A 24,163-nucleotide genomic window follows, 5' to 3' on the forward strand; every position below is an offset into this window, starting at 1 on the left:
ACATACTCTCAGTCTTCACCATGGAGCTTCTTAAGCTATGCTAAATAACACACTCTTGTAAATACACAACTACAGATGCACTAAGTCAAATATACAACCTATACAACACTCTCAAAAACAAAGGTTCTTTAATGGCATCTATGGTTCCATAAAGAACCTTTAACATCCATAGAACCGTTAGATTCCCCAAAAGGTTCTTAGAAGTGGAAAAAGGTTCTTTAGATTTTAAAACAATCCTCACACTAAGAAAAAAATAAGTCATTTAGGAATTGTTCACTAAAAGGTTCTTTGGAAAACCAAAACTGTGAAAACCTTTATTTTTAATATTTAAAAATATTTAATGAATTATAAATGGCAAAAATCTTCATTCTCTCACAGCATCTCTTCAAACATGGATTATCAGATCCGCCCATTCCACATAGAGAACATTGGGATGTCAAACAGCACATCCCAGTAACAGGGTGGAATAACGGATATCATAATATCAATTCACAAACTGACAGTGCCATTAAATGATTTTTTTTTTTACCAAAAGCAGTCATGAAGACCTCTAGCCTCCACCTGACACGGCGTGTATTCCTCACCCAGCGTGCGGTTTTGTACATCTGCTCCCACACAAAGGACAGAATGGGGAAGCTGCGCAGAGTTAAAAGCCCTGATCTGTTCATAGGGACTGAACACCTCAATTCCCGGCTACAATCCCTGCTGACCGCAGCAGCGCTCTGTTTACCATCGATTAATGCCCTGATAATGCCCACAAAGGCTGGGAGAGCACTGTGACTCGTCCCTCATCTCTCTCTCGCCCGCTTTCATTCTTTCAGCATGGAAGCTCTGTAATGAGATGCCATTCAAGCACAATGCAGAGCTCCTGTAACACACTCCATCCGCTAAGATCTGGATCTACAGCGCGCCTGTCAGAACCACAGGGATTCTGGGATGAAATACTCACCAGGCATGCTGTCAGGATCCCCGGTCCCCTGGTGATGAAGACGAGGATGAGGAAGGCTGCTCACAGCTCCATTTTGCTACCTCTGCTGCGGCTCAAAGCCACTGGGAACAGCGGACACACGCAGCCCTGCTCGCAGCGGCTCACACACACACACACAATCGCACGGCCCCACCTCTCTCTTCTCTCGCTCCGGCCTCCTTGTTTTAACTGTCACACTCTCATAGAGGAGCTGCTGTAAAACCCCCACTCATATTTAAAGTGGGCCACAGACCGTGGGCTGCGCCGATCTCTCTCTCGCTCTCTCTCTCTCTCATTGTGTTGGCTGGACTGCTGCTGTGTGCAACGGAAGCAGGCTGAAGAGTGTGAGCTGGCCCTGCCCCCTTCCCTCTGTGAGCATGTGTGTGTGTGTGTGTGTGGCCTTTGTCCTGTGGCTTTTGTGATATACTGGCCTCTTCCCTGCACTTGGAAAATCTACATCCAAAAGTAAAGACAATATCTCTCAGCATGCATGTTTGCTGGCTGTAAATGGCTGTTTGGAAGCGTGGGTGGGTGTATGTATGCCCAGTAAACCTTGACCTGCATAGTGCATACTTAAAAACAATTACAGCATGCTTGGTTATTACACTATTGCTCATATTTAGGGTTAGAGCACAGGTTTTTTGGTCCACAAGCCATTTGATAGATTTTAAAACTTTGGTGACCCCACACCCACATCTAACATCTAGAAAAAAGAATTGGATATCATAGACAAATTATGCACTTTTTATTATTCATTATATTATTATATAATAGTATTATATTTACATATTTCACGATTTATTCCATTTCATTATTACCAACTCTCTCTTGCTCATGCACCATGAACTCTGTGCTTTAAGATGTGGCATGTTACAAAATGCTTTTGGAGGCAAGACACCCCAAATGAATGAGGTAAAAAAAAAAAATTTATATACATCATCATACTTCCTCAGTTGATTAATTACATTAAGAATTGCAAACCTTATTTGTATTCCTGAAATGATGTGTCTAAATATGCATGAGCCATTATCTAATTAAATATGCATTCATTTGCAATTGTTTCCATGACATAAATCTGAACAAAATATTATTGATATGAGTCAAAGTTTATAAAGAGAGGATTTTGTTTATGTCTTTTTATGTCTTTTTTTGTGCCCTTTAAAGACATGTATTGTAGATGGAATCTACAGACAAATGTGACCTTGGATGACAAAACCAAAACGTAAGGGTCAGTTTTTTGAAAGTGAGATTTAAACATAATTTGAAAGCTGAATAAATCAGCTTTCCATTGATATATGATTTGTTGGGATAGGACAATATTTGGAAGAGATATGATTATTTGAAAAATCCAAATATTGAGAAAATCACCTTTAAAGTTGTTCAAATCAAGTTCTTAGCAATGCATATTACTAATAAAAATTAAGTTTTGATAATTTACGGTAGGAAATTTACAAAATACCTATGTACCTTTACTTAATATCCTAATGATTTTTGGCATAAAAGAAAAATCTTTTGGCTATTGCTACAAATGTACCTGTGAGATTTATGGCTGCTTTGGCTGCTTATTGCTGCCAGGGTCACAAATAGATAAAGTGCAATAAACACTCAAACATCATTTTAGATGTGTTTTCCTTCCTCTAGTCTGAAACAACACGTTAAGCAAAGGCAATAAGCTCAATCTAAAAACTGACCAGAAAGTGGAAAAAAAAACAATGCCTACAGTGGCAGAGAAAAACAACTTTCTGAGAGTTTAGCATGGTAATAAAGGTTAGAGGGCAATGTTGAAGTGTTTGGTCTTGGCAGAATAGTGCACTGCAATCACTTCAGCAAGCACTAGTCAAGTATTTGAATGTTAAGTGGCAGCTCATTGGCTGCTGTTGTGAAAAGAAACCAATCAGTTGCATCATGTGAGTAATGATGTGTGATTAGAAAAGGTAAGGTTATATTCAAAAAATATAACTAGCTTCTTTTTAAATGTTTTGTTGAAAACGTTACAACTTGAAATTATTCATTGAATTTGTTGTGAACGTGCTGGTTTTAATAACCATAAACTAATAATTTATGAGATCATTTCATTAGGCTCAGTGCTCAACTCACAATTATGTTGTATTGCATAAGAAAATTCAGTTTAAGCCATAATATGAAGAACAACAGGAGGAAGAGACCCCGGCCTACAGCTTGCACTTAAAATGTTTAATATGATGAGTTTACAATGGCTAATTGAATTTAGGAATGACTGATCTAGATAAATAAGAAAAAGAAGATTAATCAGCAATATACATCTAGTAAAGTCCAACAAAGTATATGTGTGTGTATAAGCATATGTTAATAATATAATAATTATTAGGTTTTTGGAGCCCTCTGTACATTTGTAAAATACATACAGTATGGTATGTACAACTTACATAAAACACAAAGCAAATATGTAAAAACAGTACACTTAAATTGTTTACAATATCACATCTCACTCATTGTGCTGTAAATATGTGCTTTGCATAACATGGCATCTGGCTTTCAACATATTTCCCATGAAGATACAAAAAAGCCCCCAGCCCTATTTTATCATCATCTATTAACTCGAGTGTTGAATTGACTAACATCTGAATGTATATTTAACATTAAACATGTTAATGAATGCATTGTATTATTGCGACTTCAAGGTCTGCTCTTTAGATGAACATCTCGAGTTTAAGCACCAAAAAAAAAATCCTTTGAGTGGTTCATCAATGTTCTCTCACTAAGGCATTAAAAAGCTTCCTGGCTTTTCTGGGTGGAGAAACCAAAGTGGGTTCCATGTCCTTCAGGGCTGAAACAATGAGGTCATGTCTTTGTTACATGCTGGAGACAGAAGTGTGATGTGACAGAGTCCTCGAGAGTGGGCGTTGGGCGCTGGCTATAGACACGTTCAGGAATACAATTCATCGGGCGACACAATATCCCGAAGACATGCGGTATAACAGCGGCAGCACGGGAGAGAGAGGAGTTTCCTATCACCAGCTCAGCTCTCCTCCAAACTCAGCCTTTAACATAACGTATCAAATGTGTGCGAGTCACTCGGCAGACAAATTAATGACATATGCTCTCGCCATTCTCCACCACGCACAGCTTTCCCCTACAGCAAGCCTGTGATTCATTTTCCAGTGTCATTCTCTCCGCTTTACGTCTGTGTAGGTGTGTGTGTGAGCAAGCTAAGAGCAATTACTTGTCATCTTGCAGCTTCACCTAATGGTCCCACATCTGTCTTATGGAGTTGTGGAAGTCTTTTAATATTAATTTGTATTCCTCAAAAAGGATTCCTCATATATAAGCTCCCTGGGGCATTTAAGCAGAATGAAAATTGCAATAACAGTGCCTTACTTCCCGACTGGCCTCTTGGATTGTCAACAGAATGAAAATAACCATGAATGCAATGATGCAGATGTGGCTAGCTGCCTCTCATATCTGTCATGTAGCTGCTCTGCTAGCTGTCATTATAAATGGTAAAGAAACTCTCAGCAGATCTGCTGAATGTCTGAATGCATGTTATGTGAATAGAAATTGGTAATGACGGTTAAAAACGCACGCAGGAGAATTTGAAAGAAAAGTTACAATTCTGTCATCATTTATTCACCCTCATGACATTCCAAACCCATGATTTTCTTCCCTCCTTGGAGAACAAAAGGAGAAATATGACAAAACATGACAACGAACATGACAACAACATAATAAAAGTGGTCCGTATAAGCCATGTGCTATATTCCAAACCTGACATGTTATAATTAAGGTTGTTGTATTTGAAAAGAAGCAGAGTTTTTAGTGAATATCAACTTAAAATTAAAAACTGGATTGCTTCAGAAGACTTGGACAATAGTGATGTTATGTTTATGTTACTTTGGAGCCCTTTCACTTATAAATATAGGGCTGCATGATTTTTTAATTGTGATTCTGATAAAAACTGTGATTGCAAATTAAAATTAAAAGCTCCAGGTTCGCTGTGCTTGTTTGTAGGAATACATAATTACATTATACATACATTATATTATATTATATTATATTATATTATATTATATTATATTATATTATATTATATTATATTTATATTATATTATATGAAAAATAATATAAATTGATGTTACTGGACAACTATAAATTACAGAACTAATATTGGTTGCCATAATTTCAACGTTAAACCATCAAGCTTTTTTCATTTCTTTTTATTAGCTTTTCAAAGCTTTTTTGACAAAAGCTTTTTAAAAGTGCTTATCATAAAAGTTTGTAAAGATGGTTGCCATAATTTGCACATGATAAGCGACTTATTAATTTATGCAGCATTTACTGCAAAACGTGCCACTCAGAGACAAAGAAAATACTGGATCATGAAATGCTTGTGTGTAAAAAAAAAAAAAAAACACAGTACCGTGCTTCACTCTGAAACAAGCTGTTTTATTTTGCTTAATAAAAGTAGACAGTACTTTATTTCGTGTTCCACAGAAGAAACTAATGGTTATAACAATGTTAATTTTCTATGTTTCTAAACTATTCCTTTATTAAATCTCAGGCTGTAGCAGAACGCACAAAGTCCCCTCACTCTGTTAGCTCAGTCGGCGACCTCTAACATTCCCCTCAGCGTTGTTAACATTCTCCTCCTGTCTCTTCCGGCTCCATTAGCTACAACTACAGACCACTGAACACGCGCAGAGCCATAAAACCGCCCCCCTATTTCCCTTTTCACAATTTGTTGCCTTACAGGCTGGAATTATGACGCATCATATTGACCTAGTTTTCCAGTAACTATGCTAACAACCCACCAGGACAACATAACTGCAAAACGTGTTAATTACGGAGGAGCTGGATGACATTGTTACAGGTTTAATTCAGTCACAGTTGCCTCGGAGCCAGCTCTAGCAAAGGGTCACGCGGTATCCGTCAATTCGAAACGCCGCACTCGCCGTGACAGCTCGAACATGACCTCAAAAGGTACACACACTGATGATGTGCATTCATTAATGTGTATGTAACGAGAGAAAAGCCCAATTGCTTATTGAATTGTACTTAATATTTATCTTTGTTACTATGGCAACTCTAGAGGGTAAGATTAGCTTTTGTACCCAGCGACTGACTGCTTTCATAACTGGTGCAATTTCGTCTGCAATTTCCCTCTATAGACTGCAAGTTGTTGACGCAAATTACCGTGTCATTAAATGATGATGATTGCTAAGATGTTTTGAGGGACAACAACACAAAATTGCACATACACGCTACACGGTAGTGTGCATCTCAATAAGACCTTATAATAAACAAAGTGTCACGAATGAAAGCCTAACTCGCAAGGGTATAAGAAACTGTTTGAAATGCAAAAGAAAGCTGTGACAAAGGAGACAAAAAACCTGTCTGAGAGTCTCAACGAGAGTGAACTGCACTAAGCCCTGTGAAGAAATGCCAATTTTGTTTGTGTCTGCATGTGTGGCCATTTAAAAAACTGAAGTGGCGTAGGTAGAATATAAAAACCACTGCAGCGGCCACGCAGAACTGCTGCTTGAAAGATTACTGCGTCTTAAAGCAAAGGCTTATCTGATAATTTGATTTGTCATTGATACTTGAACTCCAGTGAATCTGCCAGACACAGTTACACACTTAGGCCCGTTTCACACGGCTATTGTAACCGGCGCGTGATAGACATTAAGCACAACTGCAGGTTTGAGTTGTGCTTTGTGCTTCTGTTGCATAAACAGGTCTAAACTGTATATATTATTGAATATTTACCTCTAATAATGGCCATAAATAATAAAATGGTTATCAGGAGTGAGGAACTGATAATTATGCTAAAACTTGATTGTAACAAAAATTACTTCACATTAAAAAGGCAATCAAATTTACATCCAAATAGGAATTAATTTGCATAGATGTGTAACTATCAAAGTATTCACCTACAGTTAATAATAATAGTTTGCCTAAATTACTTTAATAGCCTCAAAGCTAAATTAGATTTAATATTAAAAATTAATTTGAGAAATAAGTCTAAATGGGACTTTTAGCTATGCTTCTGCCACATTATCAAATTTACATCCAGTTAGTAATCAATTTGCACAGAAATGTTTAAATATTAAAGTATACACCTATGTTTGAAAAAAATATACACATTATTTTTTCAATTATTTGTATTTTTTAAATAGTGAGTTTACACACACACACACACACACACACACACACACACACACACACAGACAAAAGGAAAATGTACTGGCAATTTTCTGTAATTTTATAGACATTTCCATTAACTCTAAAACACAATGCTATGAAGTGCAAAATTCAAAATACATGTACAGTAAAACACCTGTAAATAATAAATGCAGAATATCTGTATATTGTATCCAATTTTTACTGATTTATTTTTTTACAGTGTTTCCTTGATTATTTTTAGAGCTTCATAGCAAAATTAGATTAAATAAAAAGAATCAGTAAGAGAACAGAGAATAAAATCTATAGTTTATGTGCTTAGTTTGAGTCCTGTAACCTGTTAATATGGGCACCGAAATTAACATGTGCAGCTTACATATGTTGTATAAACCAGCTTTAGTGTGCATTAGCGACAACTCTATAACTAGATAATTATATTCAGCTGCTCATTTACTCCCTGAATTTCAGTCAAAAAAGAAGAAAATCTACTAACATGACTGACAATTTCCAGCTCACATGGGTTTGTTTTTGGTCTGCCTTTATATGGTCTGCCATACCTTCAATTATGAAGCATGAGTGATCTGTATGGTACAGACGTCTGGAAAATTCCACAAGCTAACTAGCTGTCGGGACGGGATATGCGGGACGCTGACAGGCCGTGAGTGACTGGCCTCATCTAGACCACAGTACAATGCACAGAAAAATCAGGTGACAGAAATGACAGCTGCGTTAAAGCTGTTCCTCTCTCTGCTATCCTCCTGGATTTGAGTGTGAATTAGAAAGACATCTCATCCTAGAGTAAATCAATTTGCTCAGGTCATAGTCATTGCAAAAAGCCCCATTACTAGAGCTAAATAGCATTCTCTGCTGTCAAAACGACAAAGTTAAGCCATCTTTTAAAATGTAAATTGCAATCCATCTATTCAGTTTTATCCTCAATTGCACCATCACTCTTTTGCAAACTCTATTTTGTATAAAGCAGTGCAATAAATAGCACAAATACCACTGAATGTTATCACATTATTCTGCAATTCCTAATTGAATTCACTACTTTTGGTGGCTCAATCCAAAAGTTTCTGTCTCACAATTTAGACAGTGAACAAACTGCAAGATGCTGGTTGAATGCCTCTGAAATACATATATGTTGCATAGGCACATAAAACACATAATTAAAAGAATGTTCCAGCTTCAAACTATAAGCTTAATTCACAGTATCACTTCTATTCTGCATTTAACAATGACATTTTTTAGATCTGTCCCTCAGCTTGTAAAAAGAATGCATATACAGACAATGAAAGTCTATGGAGCAAGACGGAATTTAAAAGCAGAAATATGAAGCTCATATCTTTGTTAATACACCCACTATTAATTCTTATATAGAAAAGTATGAGATTTGAGCTGCAATGTTTCTAAATTATCTTTTAGTTATGCGCTACTGACAAAGGAACTCAAAGATTGCATTTAACTTTACAAACACATCCGCTAAGTAGTTAAATTAAAAAGCCCAAAAATCTAAAACAAAAAGTCTTAGTCTCACATACAGCTTGTATGTGGTCTGATTCAAAGGAGTCATATGTGAAACAGACAAAACTTACTGAATGCATTTGATTCGCTTTAATAAAACGGCTCATAAGAGTCATTTGTTTGTGAACCAGACTACACTTCATTTCTGCATGTGTTAGATTTACTAAAAAGAATGACTCATAGGAGTCATTTGTTCGTGTTCGTTCATGAAGTCTTCTATACTGTTGAAACTGCATGCAAACACACATACTTTAATGTTTGTCCTGGTCTAATGCCAGTGATAAGTCAATATGATTTCCTAAGATAATCAACAGGATGTCAGAGATACTGTCAATACAGCTTAACTTGAATTTACTCCGGGACATTGCTTTAACAGTACCTGAGCATTTCTATTTATATGGTGTTGAATTTAAATTCAGATGTCATACAGCTGGAAGTTGTTTTATCAAGAAGGTTATTCTGTCCTTTGGCTCAAGTATTACTTCAAATCATAACAATGGGATTCAGTGATTCCTCCTAATAAAGATCTGTGGGATAGAGAGGTCACCGTCTTTGTCCGTGAAGATGTCAAACACAGCCCTGCTTACAAGAATTTAATTTCTATACATCACCCACAGGCCTGATCTACAATGTACCATGTCCAGCATTCAAAATGAGAACGAAATGAAGACAAGGTGGGAAATGTTGCCAAAAAAGAGTGTCATTGAACCGCTGGGTCAAAAAGAAAGCTTTATGTAACACTATATTGATGGTAATGCAATAAAAAATTTGTTTGAGATTATAACTATGTTTTTGCGTTTTTTTCGATGAATTTGGTTTTTATTGTATTGAAACAATGTATATATAAACTGTTTTATGAAAAGCAGTACTGGATTCAATAGCACTAAATGTAAGAGATTTCAAAGAGTTAAGAGAAAGAAAATGGAAGCTCAATTGTGGACGAGATCATAAAAAATCTTGAGAAAGAGATGCAGCTGGTAAAACTACCATTAACAAAACATGCACAGTCCTTAGAAACCACAGAATATGTAACAGGTTTTATGACCACATAAAAGCTACATGAAGCGCTAAGCATCAATTTCCATAGGATTACCATGGTAAATAAGCCGCAAAGCTTGCTCAGTTTGCCATTAAATGCAGACCTTGTTTCATGAAAAAAAAAAAAAAAAACATATCCATCAATAACCACTGAAAGTCCTTGGTTAATCATAGAAATGCTCTGAATGTACATGACAGTCATATTCATAGCTGATATTTGAGGTTGCCTGAGGGTCAAAAGCAGAAATATGGTGCAAGTTTTAGTGGAGTAGAGACTGCAGAAACGAATAAAAATAAAAAATAGGTGGGGGGATAGAAAGCCTGTCAGACAGATGGAGTACCGTGGGGGAAGACAGGGTGAGATGGAGACAAAACCAGAGGGATAGACGGACTGAAGGAAGCGAGGACGTGCCGCTCTGCCATGGGTGTCTCTTTGAGAGGACTGCAGGTTTGAATTTAATGAGGCTAATCCATTATGGGCAGACCGCCACAGCCCTCACATCACACATGTCTTCAAACCAAACCCAACCACCATCCCGTACCCGCTCACTGCACCCCTCCCCCATCTCCTGGGACACAACATACTGGGGGACATTGGTTTCCAGTGTGCCTTTAATCAATATCAGTCAATAGTGACAACTTGCGCATGTATTATTCAAGAGGTTGTTTTTTATAAAGCGGTGCACAAGTTCCCTTACAAAGACGAGCATGAGACCAGGGAGTGTTGTCACAATTCTCCAAACTAACATTTTAATATCATTATATTTTTGCATTAAATGTTGTAATTTTATATAATTATGAATTATAATACCCGTAGGTCAAAACAATAATATAATTTTTGTTTATATAATAATAGTTTAATATAATAATTTAAGAATCTACACTTGATCCTCTAACACTAACACTCTATTCTATTTCTATTCTGTCTACTTGTTTTCTTTTTTATATATAAAACTTGACCCTCTCTAACACTAATATTCTCTATTTTATTTTTATACTATCTACTTTTATCTTTTTATTATAAAACGTGACCCTCTTACCTTACACTAGCATTCTATTTCTGTTCTATCTACTTTTCTTTTTTATTAAAAAACATGACCCTGTAATACTAATAATCTCTATTCTATTTCTATTCTACTTGTTTTATTTTTATTTTAAAAAAACTTGACCCTTTAACACTAGAATTCTCTATGCTATATCTATTCAATCTACTTGTTTTTTTTAAGAAAAAAACTTGACCCTTTAACACTACCATTCTATATTCTATTTCAATGCGATCTACTTGTTTTATTTTTCTTTTTTTTAACTTGACCCTCTAACACTAGCATTCTATATTCTATTTCTATGCGATCTACTTGTTTTCTTTTTCTTTTTTTTAACTTGACCCTCTAACACTAGCATTCTCTATATTATTTCTATTCTATCTACTTATTTTCTTTTTCTTTTTTTAACTTAACCCCTCTAACACCAGCACTCTCTATTCTATTTCTATTCTATCTACTTGTTTTCTTTTTATTAAAAAACTTGACCTTCTAACACTAACACTGTTCTATGTCTATTCTACCTGTTTTCTTTCTATTTTAAAATACTTGACCCTCAAATACTATCATTCTCTATTCTATTTCTATTCAATCTAGTTGCTTTCTTTTTATTAAACAACTTAACCATGTAACATTATCATTCTCTGTTCTATTTCTATTCAAATTATTATTATGATTATCAATATCGAATTATTACTATTATTTTTATTATAAAAAATAACTTCCCTCTAACTCTGGCTCTCTCTATTCTATTTCTATTCTATCTACTTTTCATTCATTTTATTTATTATTTATAAACACATGCTATGTGTACTGCATTAGAATAACCAGAACTTGTCACAGCTCTAGCATATTGTTGCTCTTTTGTTAGTTAGATTACTTCTCATTTGTTTTACCATTAAATTCAGCTGATAACTGAATTTACTAAAACTAATAACAGGTTATTGAATGGGTTTCATTGTGAACTTATCCCATGTTATGAACTTAAAAATCAACATATTTTCCTGATCAACAACATAAAAAATACACAATATATTTTTTGTAGCCAAGATTTTTAGGTTTATGAATATAACAAATGTATTATTTCTCAGAAATATTCACTGGAGTAGAAAGAATGACAGCCAGACCGTATTAAAACACACGACTGATAGTTTAGCTTTCTGTGACTCAATACATGGTTCACATACATCTTTAAGACATCTATTCAAAGTCTGTTTTGAGTGTTTTCATCTTCAGTCCACTGCTAATTTTCCTGATGGATGTCAGAATAGCTTTCTACAGATGTTTTTGTGACACTTCTGATCTCAAATCATTTTAAAGATGTTTATCAGATGTTTGTGCACAAATATGGTGCTTAATGCTTTCCAAGCAATTCTCTTTCATATATCTCCTGTTTTCTACGGATTTTTTTGCTTATTGTTTTAGAGGCTATTATATTTCATATATATAGGTATGAATGTATGCTTAAACACGAGAACATGATGTTTCAGTAATTGGTTTAAAGCAGCATGTCTTTAGATTAAAAACAATGGATTATGCAGCAATAACTCTAATAAATGTACAGAAGTGTGAGCCAGAGGTAAAGAAGATGGCCTTTGCAGAATAAAAACACGCTTTGAATAGCCCTATCCGTCACCCTGCTGAGACGACGCCACCTCCTTTATTTCTCATTCAATTACATGAGGATGAAGAGATCTCACTGCCGTTATTGTTCAGATAATGGTTGTTGGGAAAAAGAGGTAAAATCGATAGTTAAAGCCCTATGTCCTTTTCAAAGGCTGCAATGTACAGGGATCTCCTAATGCTGAATGTCATGTTAAAGTCTTTAGTTTTGTCTTTTAGTTTGATATCTCCACTTGGACCTGCAGTGAAAATATCATACATTATATGATTTATAATTACATAATGCATTAAAATGGTTATGTCACAATTTGATTAATATATTTTCATAGTTGAATATACATTGAGTACTGATCTGTTAAACAATGGCATTCAAAATTTTGGAGTAAGTAATACTGTAATAAGCAATACAGTAAACACAAAAATATTGTGAAATAATTAAAAAGAACTCTTTTGTATCTGAATAAATTTAAAATGTTCATTTCTCCAGTCTTTAGTGTCACATGATCCTTCAGATGTTTCCTTATTTCCTTATATTATCAATATTGAAAACATTTTTTTTCCAGAATTATTTTAAGAATAGAAAACTCAAAAGAACAGCTTTTATTTAAACAATAATAATAATAATAATAATAATAATAATAATGATAATAATAATAAAACACTGTTCTAAATCCCATCGTATTTAAGTAATGAAAAATATTTTGACTGTAATTTTTTTATGTGTCATACAGTACATTATTTATATAAATTCACCTGGTGACACTAGAGGCGCATACATTACATACTTAACCTTATGTTAAGTAACTTATTATATAAGTTATTATAAAGTACTCCCCAAAATAATTAACTACATTTTTGCCCTTCCGCTATAAAAGCAAATCAGCTTCCCTTTCATATCACTTCCAGTTCATATGTTAATTCTATCAATAAAAATCCTTTGCAGTGGCCAGTTAGAAGCTTTAAAAGCTCGTTCTTCACCTAAAAGGACACCAGATATCTAAATGGAAGCTTTTATAGAGTTAAAAGGTAAAGAGGGAAAATAACATAGTCCATAAAGGATGAAACCACAGATTCCACATACACTGATGCTGGCCATCAGTGCAGAATAGACAGAGTCCTCTACAAGCAGAACAAGACTAAAAATCATGCCATTTTACCAGCCTAAGGCTTAATCTGTGAAAACAGATCATTAAGCAGACCAACTCTGTAATTTTTGAACCAATATTAACAATATCAAAAAACTCTAAGGAACCTATTAAGCCCCACTACTCTCCATTATTGGTCACATCAAATGGCAGTCCTTCCTCAAAATCACACTATTGGTTGACACGTTAAACAAAACAATGAAATATTTGATGTTTATAGTCAACATATAGAATGCACTTATAGCCCAAAGAATTCAATCATTGAAAAATTATGCAAATTTATTGAGAAAAAATACAAAATGTGCCATATATATAAAAAGAGTTCTACAAAAACAAACTCAAAGTCAACATGAAATGGAATTTACAGACTGATTTTACTTTTTTAATTGAGACTCAAAAAGATTGTCCAAAAAAGAAAGAAAAAGAGAAAACTGTTTACTAAAATTTTTCTTTGGAATAATGTGAATGATTTGTGCACAAAAAGACTAGCAAATGAAATTAAAACTGAAAGCAAAGAAAATAAATCCAATTTCATTAACTATTAGACTGAGATGGTAGAAAATACTGCAGAGGTGACAAACCCTGTCTGAACTATGCAACACTGACTCAGACTTTGCAACCGTCAGGTCCAGGCAGGCTGAACAGGCACATCTGGAGGAAATGACCCTTAACTTACTGTGACTGGCAGAACCCAGTCAGGTACAGAGGCTGCCACAGCATCCGTAAAGCAGGATGTTTGTGTCACATCCAGCTCACACACCTTGGTGCCGTGAAGCTGATGCTCTCCCTCCCAGGATAATATGCTGCTCTAATGAGGCATAACATCTCTGGACAAGCAATGCCATTTTTGCCTGTTAACACCACAGCAACACAGAAGCACGAGGCTGAAATCTTTGGTGTGGTTGCTATGATATCCGCAGTCCTGAAGAGTGACTCAACAAATTCCCATGTAAGAGATGGTGCTCTTGAGATTCTCTTTTGGGTGACTGAGAATACTTTCCCACACAAATGTAGAATAAAGAAAGTCGAGGCGCATTTTAGATAAATATAGATATAGTTTACTCAGAAATGTACATTCTGTAAAATGAACATCATACTGTATCATTTCAAACCTGTAAGAGATTCTTTCTTCTGTAAAAGTCACATTTTTGCAGAATAGTCCACTCTTTTCAATACAATAAAAGTAAATGGAACCATAAAAGTACCACAAAATTGTCTAATGACTAATGGCACCACATTTGATTTCAGTGCAACGACGAAGTGGAAAATTATCAGCCAAGAGCGGCTTAAATTTCACAGAGCTATCGCATAGCTTCAGAAGATTTGTAATATAGCTGCATGAGTCATATAGACTTTTTAATAACACTTTTATGGTACTTTTCTGTCAGTTTTTGGCGCTTGATAAGCCCAGTCCCCATTTACTTTTAATTACATGGAAAAGAGCAGCCAGGATGTTCATCATAAGGGTTTGGAATGAGATGAGGATGAGCAGGGCTAAATAATAAATGATATGTTTGCCATTTTGACAGATTTGTTGAAAGGTACAGCAGGGTGTTGACAGGAAATAATGGTTTGACTAAAAGAAGCCGAATTCAAACTCACATTGCTAACCGTCAGGTCAAAGATGAACAGAGGTTGCTCTTTTATAGCTCAAATCTCAGTTATGCTTAATTTAACTACCAACTTGCTCTCAGAAGATTCTCATAAAGCTTCCTAATGGATAAATGAAAAATTGTTGACATACAATAAGAATATAAAGCAATACATGTGAATTGAATGCCTTGAAAATTTGAGAAATATTTGAGTTCACAAAAAGAATAACACAGACTCAAATGCAGTCACAATATTACAGTATCTAAACTCTCTGTTGGCTTCTGTGTGCATTCCTACAAGCTTGTATACAAGCAGCGCACACTGACCTGAGGCTGGGAAACAAACTGCTGCGTGTAGGTCACTGTACTCAAGTCACATCAAAACAACATATGGACCCAGCATCCCGGAGCCAGATATTTCTTCTCTTGACAACATGAACAACACGCAGGGAGCCAGACCATTTATCCTGTGAGTAATCCAATTCATTCCTCACTCTGTGATCCCTATTCATTGGGGAGAAAGATGACTCAGACATTTTAGCACTGCAATAAGTGACTCTAAACAATCGTAATAGAGACGAATAGAGAAGCTAAAGGTTCTGAGAATTACGTGATGAATGTTGTGGGAGATACAGAAAGCTGTGAATCGAGACATTATGCTGTGTAAAACTGACAAGGGTAGATCTGTTAATCAACTTGACGGCACAAAATCTACATTTTTATGCACTTTACAATCACGCAGTGATGTACTGTAAATGGCACATCATGAAGGACGTGATGACAGCTGTCAGTATAATGGTGGATTCAGGTGTTGGAAGAATAAAAGATAAGGAAACAAACAGGAATCTGTTCGAGACTCTAAACTGCAATGCAAACCTAAATGGTTCCACCTTACCTGTCATTCTCCGCGCTCTTGAAGCCCGGTAAGATGTTCCTGAAGCTGCTGTGGCGGTCGAGCTTCGGCTGGCTTTTGGTGCGTTTGATGGAACCCTTCAGTCTGCGGCTCAGGAAGCCCTGGACAGGAAGTCAGAGGAAAGGACTGGATTACACTCAAAGATTCATTAACCACTGGAGCAGATGTATGTGAAAACTGGCGCTCAGCTTTTTCCCTTCTATTTGTTCTTTCCTCTCATCCGTAGCGTTTGGTTGTGCCGTGCATAGCTGCGCGATTGTTGCTGCACACACATCTGCTCGCAGCGCTAGGCTGAGGAGCTTCACTGATGTGATACTCCCCTCAAAGCCGCTGTTACCATGGAAACTGTTGGCTGGCATGGAAAAGTGGGGAAAAATACTGGTGCACTGCAAGTTTATAGGGGGAGAGCTGAGCTGGTGCTTTTCAGACACTCTACAGATTATGACAAGATTAAAAGGACTTGAATTATTCCTGAAAATCCAAAATCTGTCTGAGTGGAATGCTTGAAACACTGAGAAGGGAAAAATGCATGCATTTCTCAGGCATGTAGATGCAATTAATGGGTGGGAAATGTGAATTGAAGCCTCATGCATGAAGTGAATGAATGGCTGATTGAGCTTAATAAGCCACTTAGTGCCTGTAGTTGCACAACAACTGATTAAGGGGCTAACAGGAACAAACCAAGTCATAAAGAATGGAACAAATTCTGCTGAAAGAACTAGTGTAGTTAGTATAGTATAGCTACTGAGGGTATACATGACACCTTCCGAATTTTAAGGAATATACATATATATATATATATATATATATATATATATATATATATATATATATATATATATATATATATATATATATATATATATATATTTATTTATATATATATATATATATATATATATATATATATATATATATATGAGAAAGATTAAGTATTTGAGAAAGATTATATATATATATACACACACACACTGAAACTTCATTTACTACCTATTTACCTAAATTCGCTGATAAACCCTCCACCTTCCCCAGCTCCACCTGTATAGATCTGCTATAGGGTGATTCATGTATACTATATACTAGGGTTGTGCCAATAGACGATAGTATCGTGTATCAACGATGGTTGGAGATATCGACGATAGCAGATGTCTTTGTCGATAGTCAAGACGATATTAGGCTCATTCTCCTATAAATGTATTAAATTATTCTTCTTCTTATTATTATTAGGCGGCCTATTATAATTTGGCTATTATTATCAAATTGCTCCGCTACTTCACTTCAGCACCGCATTTCACACTCGTGCGCAACCACAAACAGATGTACATCGTCTGCTGATAAAAGGTATTTTGTTGTATTTTAACAAGTAATCTGAACGGCCTATATTTGTGCAATATTTTAACCGAGCCCTCACTAACTGAGTTTAATGCCACAGTTATGTTAGAATGCATTTCATTCTTGTTTCTGTGGCGGTGCGTTGGGCTCATCATGCGGCGCGCGGTCCGGAGCGCTGTTTGACTGATGTATCCGTTCAAATTGAGCTTTACTGCAAATATATGAACTTACCTGTTTTAAATACTTTTATGTTTACTGTTTTCATTTATTTATGATATTTTGTTTTGTGTTGTTGTTTTTTTTTTTAAATTTAATTTTTTTCTTTTTTTCGTTGTTTGCTGAATGTTGATTTTTTTGTTATGATGCAAGCTCGTCACAGGACGTGCGGTCCTAATAGCGATATATGACTGTTGTACCCGAATATATATGAAATAGCTGTTTTAAATATTTTTTATATTTAGTTAGTTTATCAGTAGCATGTTTGAAAGTATATTATTTCGATTATTGTTGCTTTCATAGGCTCTCTCTCCTGCGCCCGCGTGGTTTAAAACACCACATAGTTATGAAATAGTCTATGATAAGTACAGAGATTCTCTCTCTTGCCGCCACGCACGCACACACGCACGCAAGATAATATCGTGAATCGAGATCTCATGGGCTGGCGATATGACGATTTGAAAAATGACCATATTGGCCAACACTACTATATACAGGATGGTAGTTATTTCATATATGTTATATGTGCAGCAGCAGTATTTCTTACATGCTCACAGCAGCATGTTGTGGATGTATTAGCAGTAGCAAGTCTCGGTACTTGCTCTGTTGCAGCAGCAGCGCAGCAGATCTATTCCACTAACATCAAACACATTAAAATTGTCATGTACATTACCATGCTAAACCCTCTGAGAATTGTCATGATATAACTATAAAGATGACTATATTAGCGTCCACACCAGCATATGATATTGTTTGTTTATTCTAAGTGCAGGCACGTCTGGCAATTTAAATTCTCCAGTTCATTATAGCAGGATTGGTTCTGATTGGGTGTCAATATTTTTATCGTTTATCAGCTAGATAAAATCATTCTGAAAGTGATTCCAATGATATTGTTTCTCTGTGTCTTTATCATTATAGCTGTGGTGTGGACTATGCTTTTCTTTATTACTGAGAAGATTTTTAGAACTATATCTTTATCTTTATCTTTATAGTTATCGTCCTTGGTGTGAACAGGCCTTCGGTCAGTTGATGGTTTACTGATGCCGATCATCTCAAAATGGCCAAGTATTGGTCAGTATAGATGTACTGTATATGGAAGGTGAAGATGATAAAAGAGTTTGGGTCAGCTTTAAGACATCTTATCAAAACAACTTCAAAGAATATTTTCCCCCTGGGGTGTAATCTAAATTTTTTAGCTCTTTGTTATTTTCGGGCCATCTTTCACATGAAATTTGCCAAACTTCCAAATGGAATTATTCATCGAGCCTGTCAGAGTTAAGGGAGAGCGCTGTTTGATGATGCTGTTGTTTGGAGGAGACGTACAACTGGAGGCTGCAGGCACAGTCTGGATCAACGACAACGCAGTCTGAAGAGCTCAACTCCAGCTGTGTAACTCTGCATCTTTCAAATTTAAACAATAGCCAAGATGCATTTAAGGCCTATGCATTACATGCATTTCTTTACAAAGTATTTAGTTCACAAATGATTCTGCAATTCTAAAGACAGAAGTGAATTCGAATTATTGTTTTCTACAGAATTGTTTCATGCCCTCCACAAGCCAGATGTTAATTTAGTAATGCTTAGCATATTAGAATGATTTCTCTAGGATCGTGTGGCACTGCAGTCTGGAGTAATGGATAACACCACATTCTTGACCAAACATATGCGGATATGATGGCATCATGTCTCAGTAATAAGCTCTGTCAGCTGTCAAAACGCTGAAGGTCTGCAGATTCCTTCACGTCTATTGTGTGCTTGTACAGAATTCCTGTAATGCTTAGCTGCTGAGCCTGCATTCCCAACTTCCTCTCATCTTCCCCACTTCTCCCCCTTCTCTTGTAATCTTTATGCTTGGCCTCTCTCTGCCCTCTTGTGTCCATGCCTGTGAGTTTGTGTCTGACAGCTTTAATTGTGCTGACAATCCCAGACATGGCGTGAAACATTTGGAGGCCAAAAAACAGAGATTTGAAGGCCCTGTCTGGATTTGTATAACCTGGTCCTTACTTTGTAGGACAGCAAAAAGCTAAGCCCTGTCCTGACCCGCACACGGCACTGTTAGGCTGTTAGTCACACCACAGCTATTCTGGGGCTCTGTTCCAAAAACCTAGTGAGATGTCTACAAAGACAGCATTCTTAGGCATTACAGGCACACACAACATGAAGATTGTTTTAAAAAGATTAGCTGCAAAGTATCAATATTTTACCCAACATTTGTGTGTGTTTTAATGCCAAATAATTTAGTAGCCAAACAATTAATATTACACTTATATACTTGCAAGGAATTCCATTTTTTAATCAGAATCCAAATTACAAATGTTACTGAGGGTTTCTCATACTAAAAATGGGTTTCCAGTTAAATATCTAAAACTCTTAAAATTAATGCACAAAAGTAAATAAATAATTTAAACAAAGTAAAATTAAAAAGATTTAAGAAATTTTTAAGTGAATATTTTTTAAATAATTTAAAATAATAAAAAAATTCCAATGCAGGCATTATGTTCAAGATGTTTAGTGGGTCTTTTAATGGGTTAAACCACTATTCCTCACTCCATGAAATTATGTCTTGACAAGTAACAGTCCTGTTATAACCAGTGGACCTGAGATATGTTTCTCGCCTTTATTGTGGCAATGCACCAAGGTTACAAGATAAACATTCCTGGAAGACATCTAATTTAAGATGAAATATTGCAAGAGCCCCCTTATGCCAAGACTTACAGAAGTCTTCTTATGCCAAATGCACACTACAACACTAAAGATCCCCATCCTACACGCAATTAAAAACTCACAGTTTGCCAAATTCTACAACAAAATGTAGTAAGGTTTATGCTCAAAACAAACATTATGCCAGTGGGTTAAAAAATATTACGTAATTCAAATTACACTCTCTGAAAACATGTCTTAACATATTATTTTGCTTCTCAATCAAAATCATCTTGATTTAAGGATGTTTAAATATTTTTTACTAAAAAAAAACCCCCACAAAAATACATGTGTATGCTGGAATTACTGATGAAGGAGTAGGACGTTTGTCCCTTCACTGCAAAAAAAATACATAAATAAAAATCTTAATGATTCCTTTTCGACTTGTTTTCCACTTAAAACACCTACAAATCTTAAAAAACTAGACAAAATGTGCTTAAGAAGCATAAGATATTGTCTTCTTTTCATAGGTTGTTTATTTTAATATACGTGCATTTATTATTATCATTGCATGGCAGATTGTTCACTTATTTTTAATTTGTTTATTCTTGAAACTAGTTGGGGAAAAATATAAAATGCACTTGTATTAAATATACTGTACATTCTCTGAAATAAGCCTAAATATCCCATCTCAAATATATCATACACTGTATATAACACCTTATTTTTTCACGGACAGATTTTCAGTTATTTTTTACTTGTATGGAAGAAAAATAATGACAAATGTCTTTGAAACAAAAAAGCATGTTGAATTGCACTAACTGAAAAAATAATGCATTGCACTAACAGTGCTTGCATTTTAATGCTTTGTATTTTCAGCGCTTTCATTTTTATTTTTCTTCCATATACTTGTTTATACTTGTTAAAAATAGATTCATATTAAAAATGCATTCGCTGAAAACAAGTCAAAATATTTTATTCAGTGTTGGTTCTTAAATAAATTAATCTTGTTTTTTAAATATATAGTTTTAAAAATATAAAAATATATATTTTCACCGCAAAATCATACAAAAATACTCTTTTTTTGCAGTGTTTACCTGCTCTGACATGGCATTTGACACCTAAGGCAACACTGGCCAGTGATAAAATGAGCAAAAAAGATGTTTCCCCGTTGTGAAAACAAGTTCTTTGGGTTCAGTCTTCCGTGAAGGCACTTAGCATAACAGCCGTTATCAAACATGAGAAACACGCTCTCAGATAACAACTAAACAAGACTCCTGACTGCAGCGAGCCTCTGCTAAGAGCCTGAATGTGTCTGAGCATCTGCTGAAACAATACATCTAATGTCATTATCTGTTGTTCGCAGCCAGACAGTCTAGCCTGAGCCATAACGCAGAGGAGTCCACGGTCTGAAGCTGCCTGCTCTGCACGGGAACCGTGGCCTGTGGGGAAATCCGTAACCCTGGGCTCCAAACGATCGTGTCTGCATACATCACCAGAGCAAGGTATTGGATTTCTCCCAGGGTTCTCAAAGTGGTCCGCACAGCATGGGGGCGCACTATTGCCCTTCTTTCTTCTGTCCCAACTAGCCCAGGAGCCCGTTCAATTAGCGTGGATCTGGTTCGGCGTACTCACACGAAAGGCTCTGTATCGTCGGAGACAGCGGGACTCTCTTGTGGCCCCACAGGAGCCAAATACACAACTCATCGGCATGCACGAGGGGCGTTCATGTTGGAGCATGCTTACAAACACTGTGCTCATTCTGTCTTGCGTCAGTTAATAGATCCTGTCATTAGTTTAGCTCTGTAATTAAGCAAAATGGGTGAGCTGAAAGCAGTGGAATAACTGTTTATCTTATGTTTCTGGTAGGGGGTAAACAGAAACGACAGACTGATGCCAATATTTGAATGCAACATGCATCTCTGAAAAACAAATACATTGACCTTAGAGGGAATTTCTGCAGCGCATGTATATGAGTGTTTCTTCAACTTTGGGAACTTTTTTGTCTGAGAACTTTTTAATTAAACTAACAGATTAAGATCACATCAAAAGTTCACAATCAAACTACTGTATAATGGAAACTTTTTACCACACATTCTTAATTTACATTTGATACTTTTCTCTTGACTTATGTATAATACTGTTCAAAAGGCACTGTAAGATTATTAAATGCTTTGAAAGATATCTCTTATGCTCACCAAGGTTGTATTTATCTGATCAAAATTACAGTAAAAAAAGCTATTTATGAAATATTATTACAGTTTTAAAGAACTAGCCTATTTTCTATTGTGATTTATTTTAAAATGTTATTTATTCATAATTATAGTATACTGTTTGGCACTCCTAATAACCTCAAACTTTTGAATGGTAGTGTTTATATTTAATTATTTATTTTATTTTTTTTTATTTGTTCTAGTTTTTTTATAATTGTAATATATTTTTAAAGTTAGAATATTTTAATCATTGTTGTTAATTGTGTTCATTGTTGTTAATAGTGTTCACCATGTTTGATTACTGATTTTTACTGTACATTTCTGCCATATGAACATCAACTTGAGATAGTCACCACTGATATGCTATTACTAAATATAATGTAGAAACTTAAATTTTCTGTAAAGCTGCTTCGCGACAATTTACATTGATGACAGTGATAAGTGCTATACAAATAAACTTGAAATGAATTTAATCATACATAATTATTATTGTTATTATTATTACTATTATTATTATTAACATTATTATATTTGCATATATTAAAACAATTTCAATGTTTTGAGAAAATGATTCAATATTTAAAAAAAGACTGTCTCATAGTTGTGGTATAATTTCTTTTCTGCTGCATAATTCGGTTCTGCAATATTAATATTGCTAAAAAAAAATTGCACCAGTCAAGCTGTATTTTTTATCAAATTATGAAAATAAAAAAGTATGAAAATATTATTTGTGCATTTACAATACAAAGTTGAAAGTTAGAAAAATACCTGTACATGAACTCATCCATTCACTCCTTATTACTGTATTTCTATTTTTACTATGTTGTTTTCTATTATAATTAATATATATATATTTTTTTTTATTGCTATGCAGATAAAAAAGACTTTACTAAATTATGGCACAGACTGTTATAATGAAGCAAAAGTCTGGTAAAAAAGTAACTTGAATTCAAACTAGCTGGCTCAATCAATCATGACTGCAGCTCTCCATGATAACCCGTCCCAACTGGGTTGTATGCCAGCGGTACAGTATTACAGAATGGATATGTTCTTACACGACACCTCATCAACTCTGCACCCACTTCACTGTGAGGGGCACGAAGGGATAGTATTGCCCTTCTCAGGAGGTGTGGGTGCTGGTGCTGCCAGCTGTGCCTGTGGCTTTTCCACATCACAGCTAAATGCAGCATGATTCATGACCCATCTCTCATTTACAGCACGCTTCAACCAGGACTGATTGCATCTCCTCCAAGGACTGTTCCCCATTAGATGGCCATTGAGGTCTATAAAGCTCTATCAGGACGCCTAATCCTTCTCTCCCCTCAGGCTGACCCGAGGATTCAGAGCCAGCTGTGGCCATGTTGCTCACTTATCTGCGAGGCGAGTCATTAGCACCGGTGCTTCTCGCCCTAGGCAGGAAGTGCACAGCGCAGCGGTGATGACATGCCGTCTCTCCTCAGGGTGCGTGTTGTTAGCTGCTTTTTCGTTATGGCAACTGCTTTTTGGATTTAGCATCGTATGATGGTTTTATGATCTTAAGTCTGGTTTTATTAGATGAGTTCAATCCGGTGCCCTTTGCTCCACTAATCTCGACAAACAGAATCTGTCATAAAAGACAGTAAAGCTCTATGTGCCACGCTACAACTGTTATCCACAGTAAACACTTTCTATGCTGTAAAAGGCAGTGTGGTCTAGTATAGTGGATAAAGACCTGGTGTGTCATAGGTTCAAAACCAAGTTAATCCATGAAGTGTGTAGTACATC

At 35.7% G+C, this 24,163-nt stretch overlaps 1 protein-coding gene across 8 annotated transcripts in view; it reads right to left on the minus strand.

Annotated features, from left to right (window-relative positions):
- The window catches only part of dab2ipa (DAB2 interacting protein a), an 89,217-nt gene that overhangs the window by 33,944 nt on the left and 31,110 nt on the right, over window positions 1-24,163 (minus strand). For 6 of the 8 annotated variants that reach the window (XM_042729427.1, XM_042729426.1, XM_042729429.1 and 3 more), the window contains one exon: window positions 15,981-16,099. In XM_042729427.1, the coding sequence (XP_042585361.1) occupies window positions 15,981-16,099 (119 nt within the window). Of the gene's footprint in view, window positions 1-949; window positions 1,292-15,980; window positions 16,100-24,163 lie in introns of those variants that run through there. The other 2 variants (XM_042729433.1, XM_042729432.1) reach the window with 1 other exon arrangement.

Source organism: Cyprinus carpio, chromosome B8 (assembly GCF_018340385.1).
Source record: "Cyprinus carpio isolate SPL01 chromosome B8, ASM1834038v1, whole genome shotgun sequence".
NCBI lineage: Eukaryota > Metazoa > Chordata > Actinopteri > Cypriniformes > Cyprinidae > Cyprinus > Cyprinus carpio.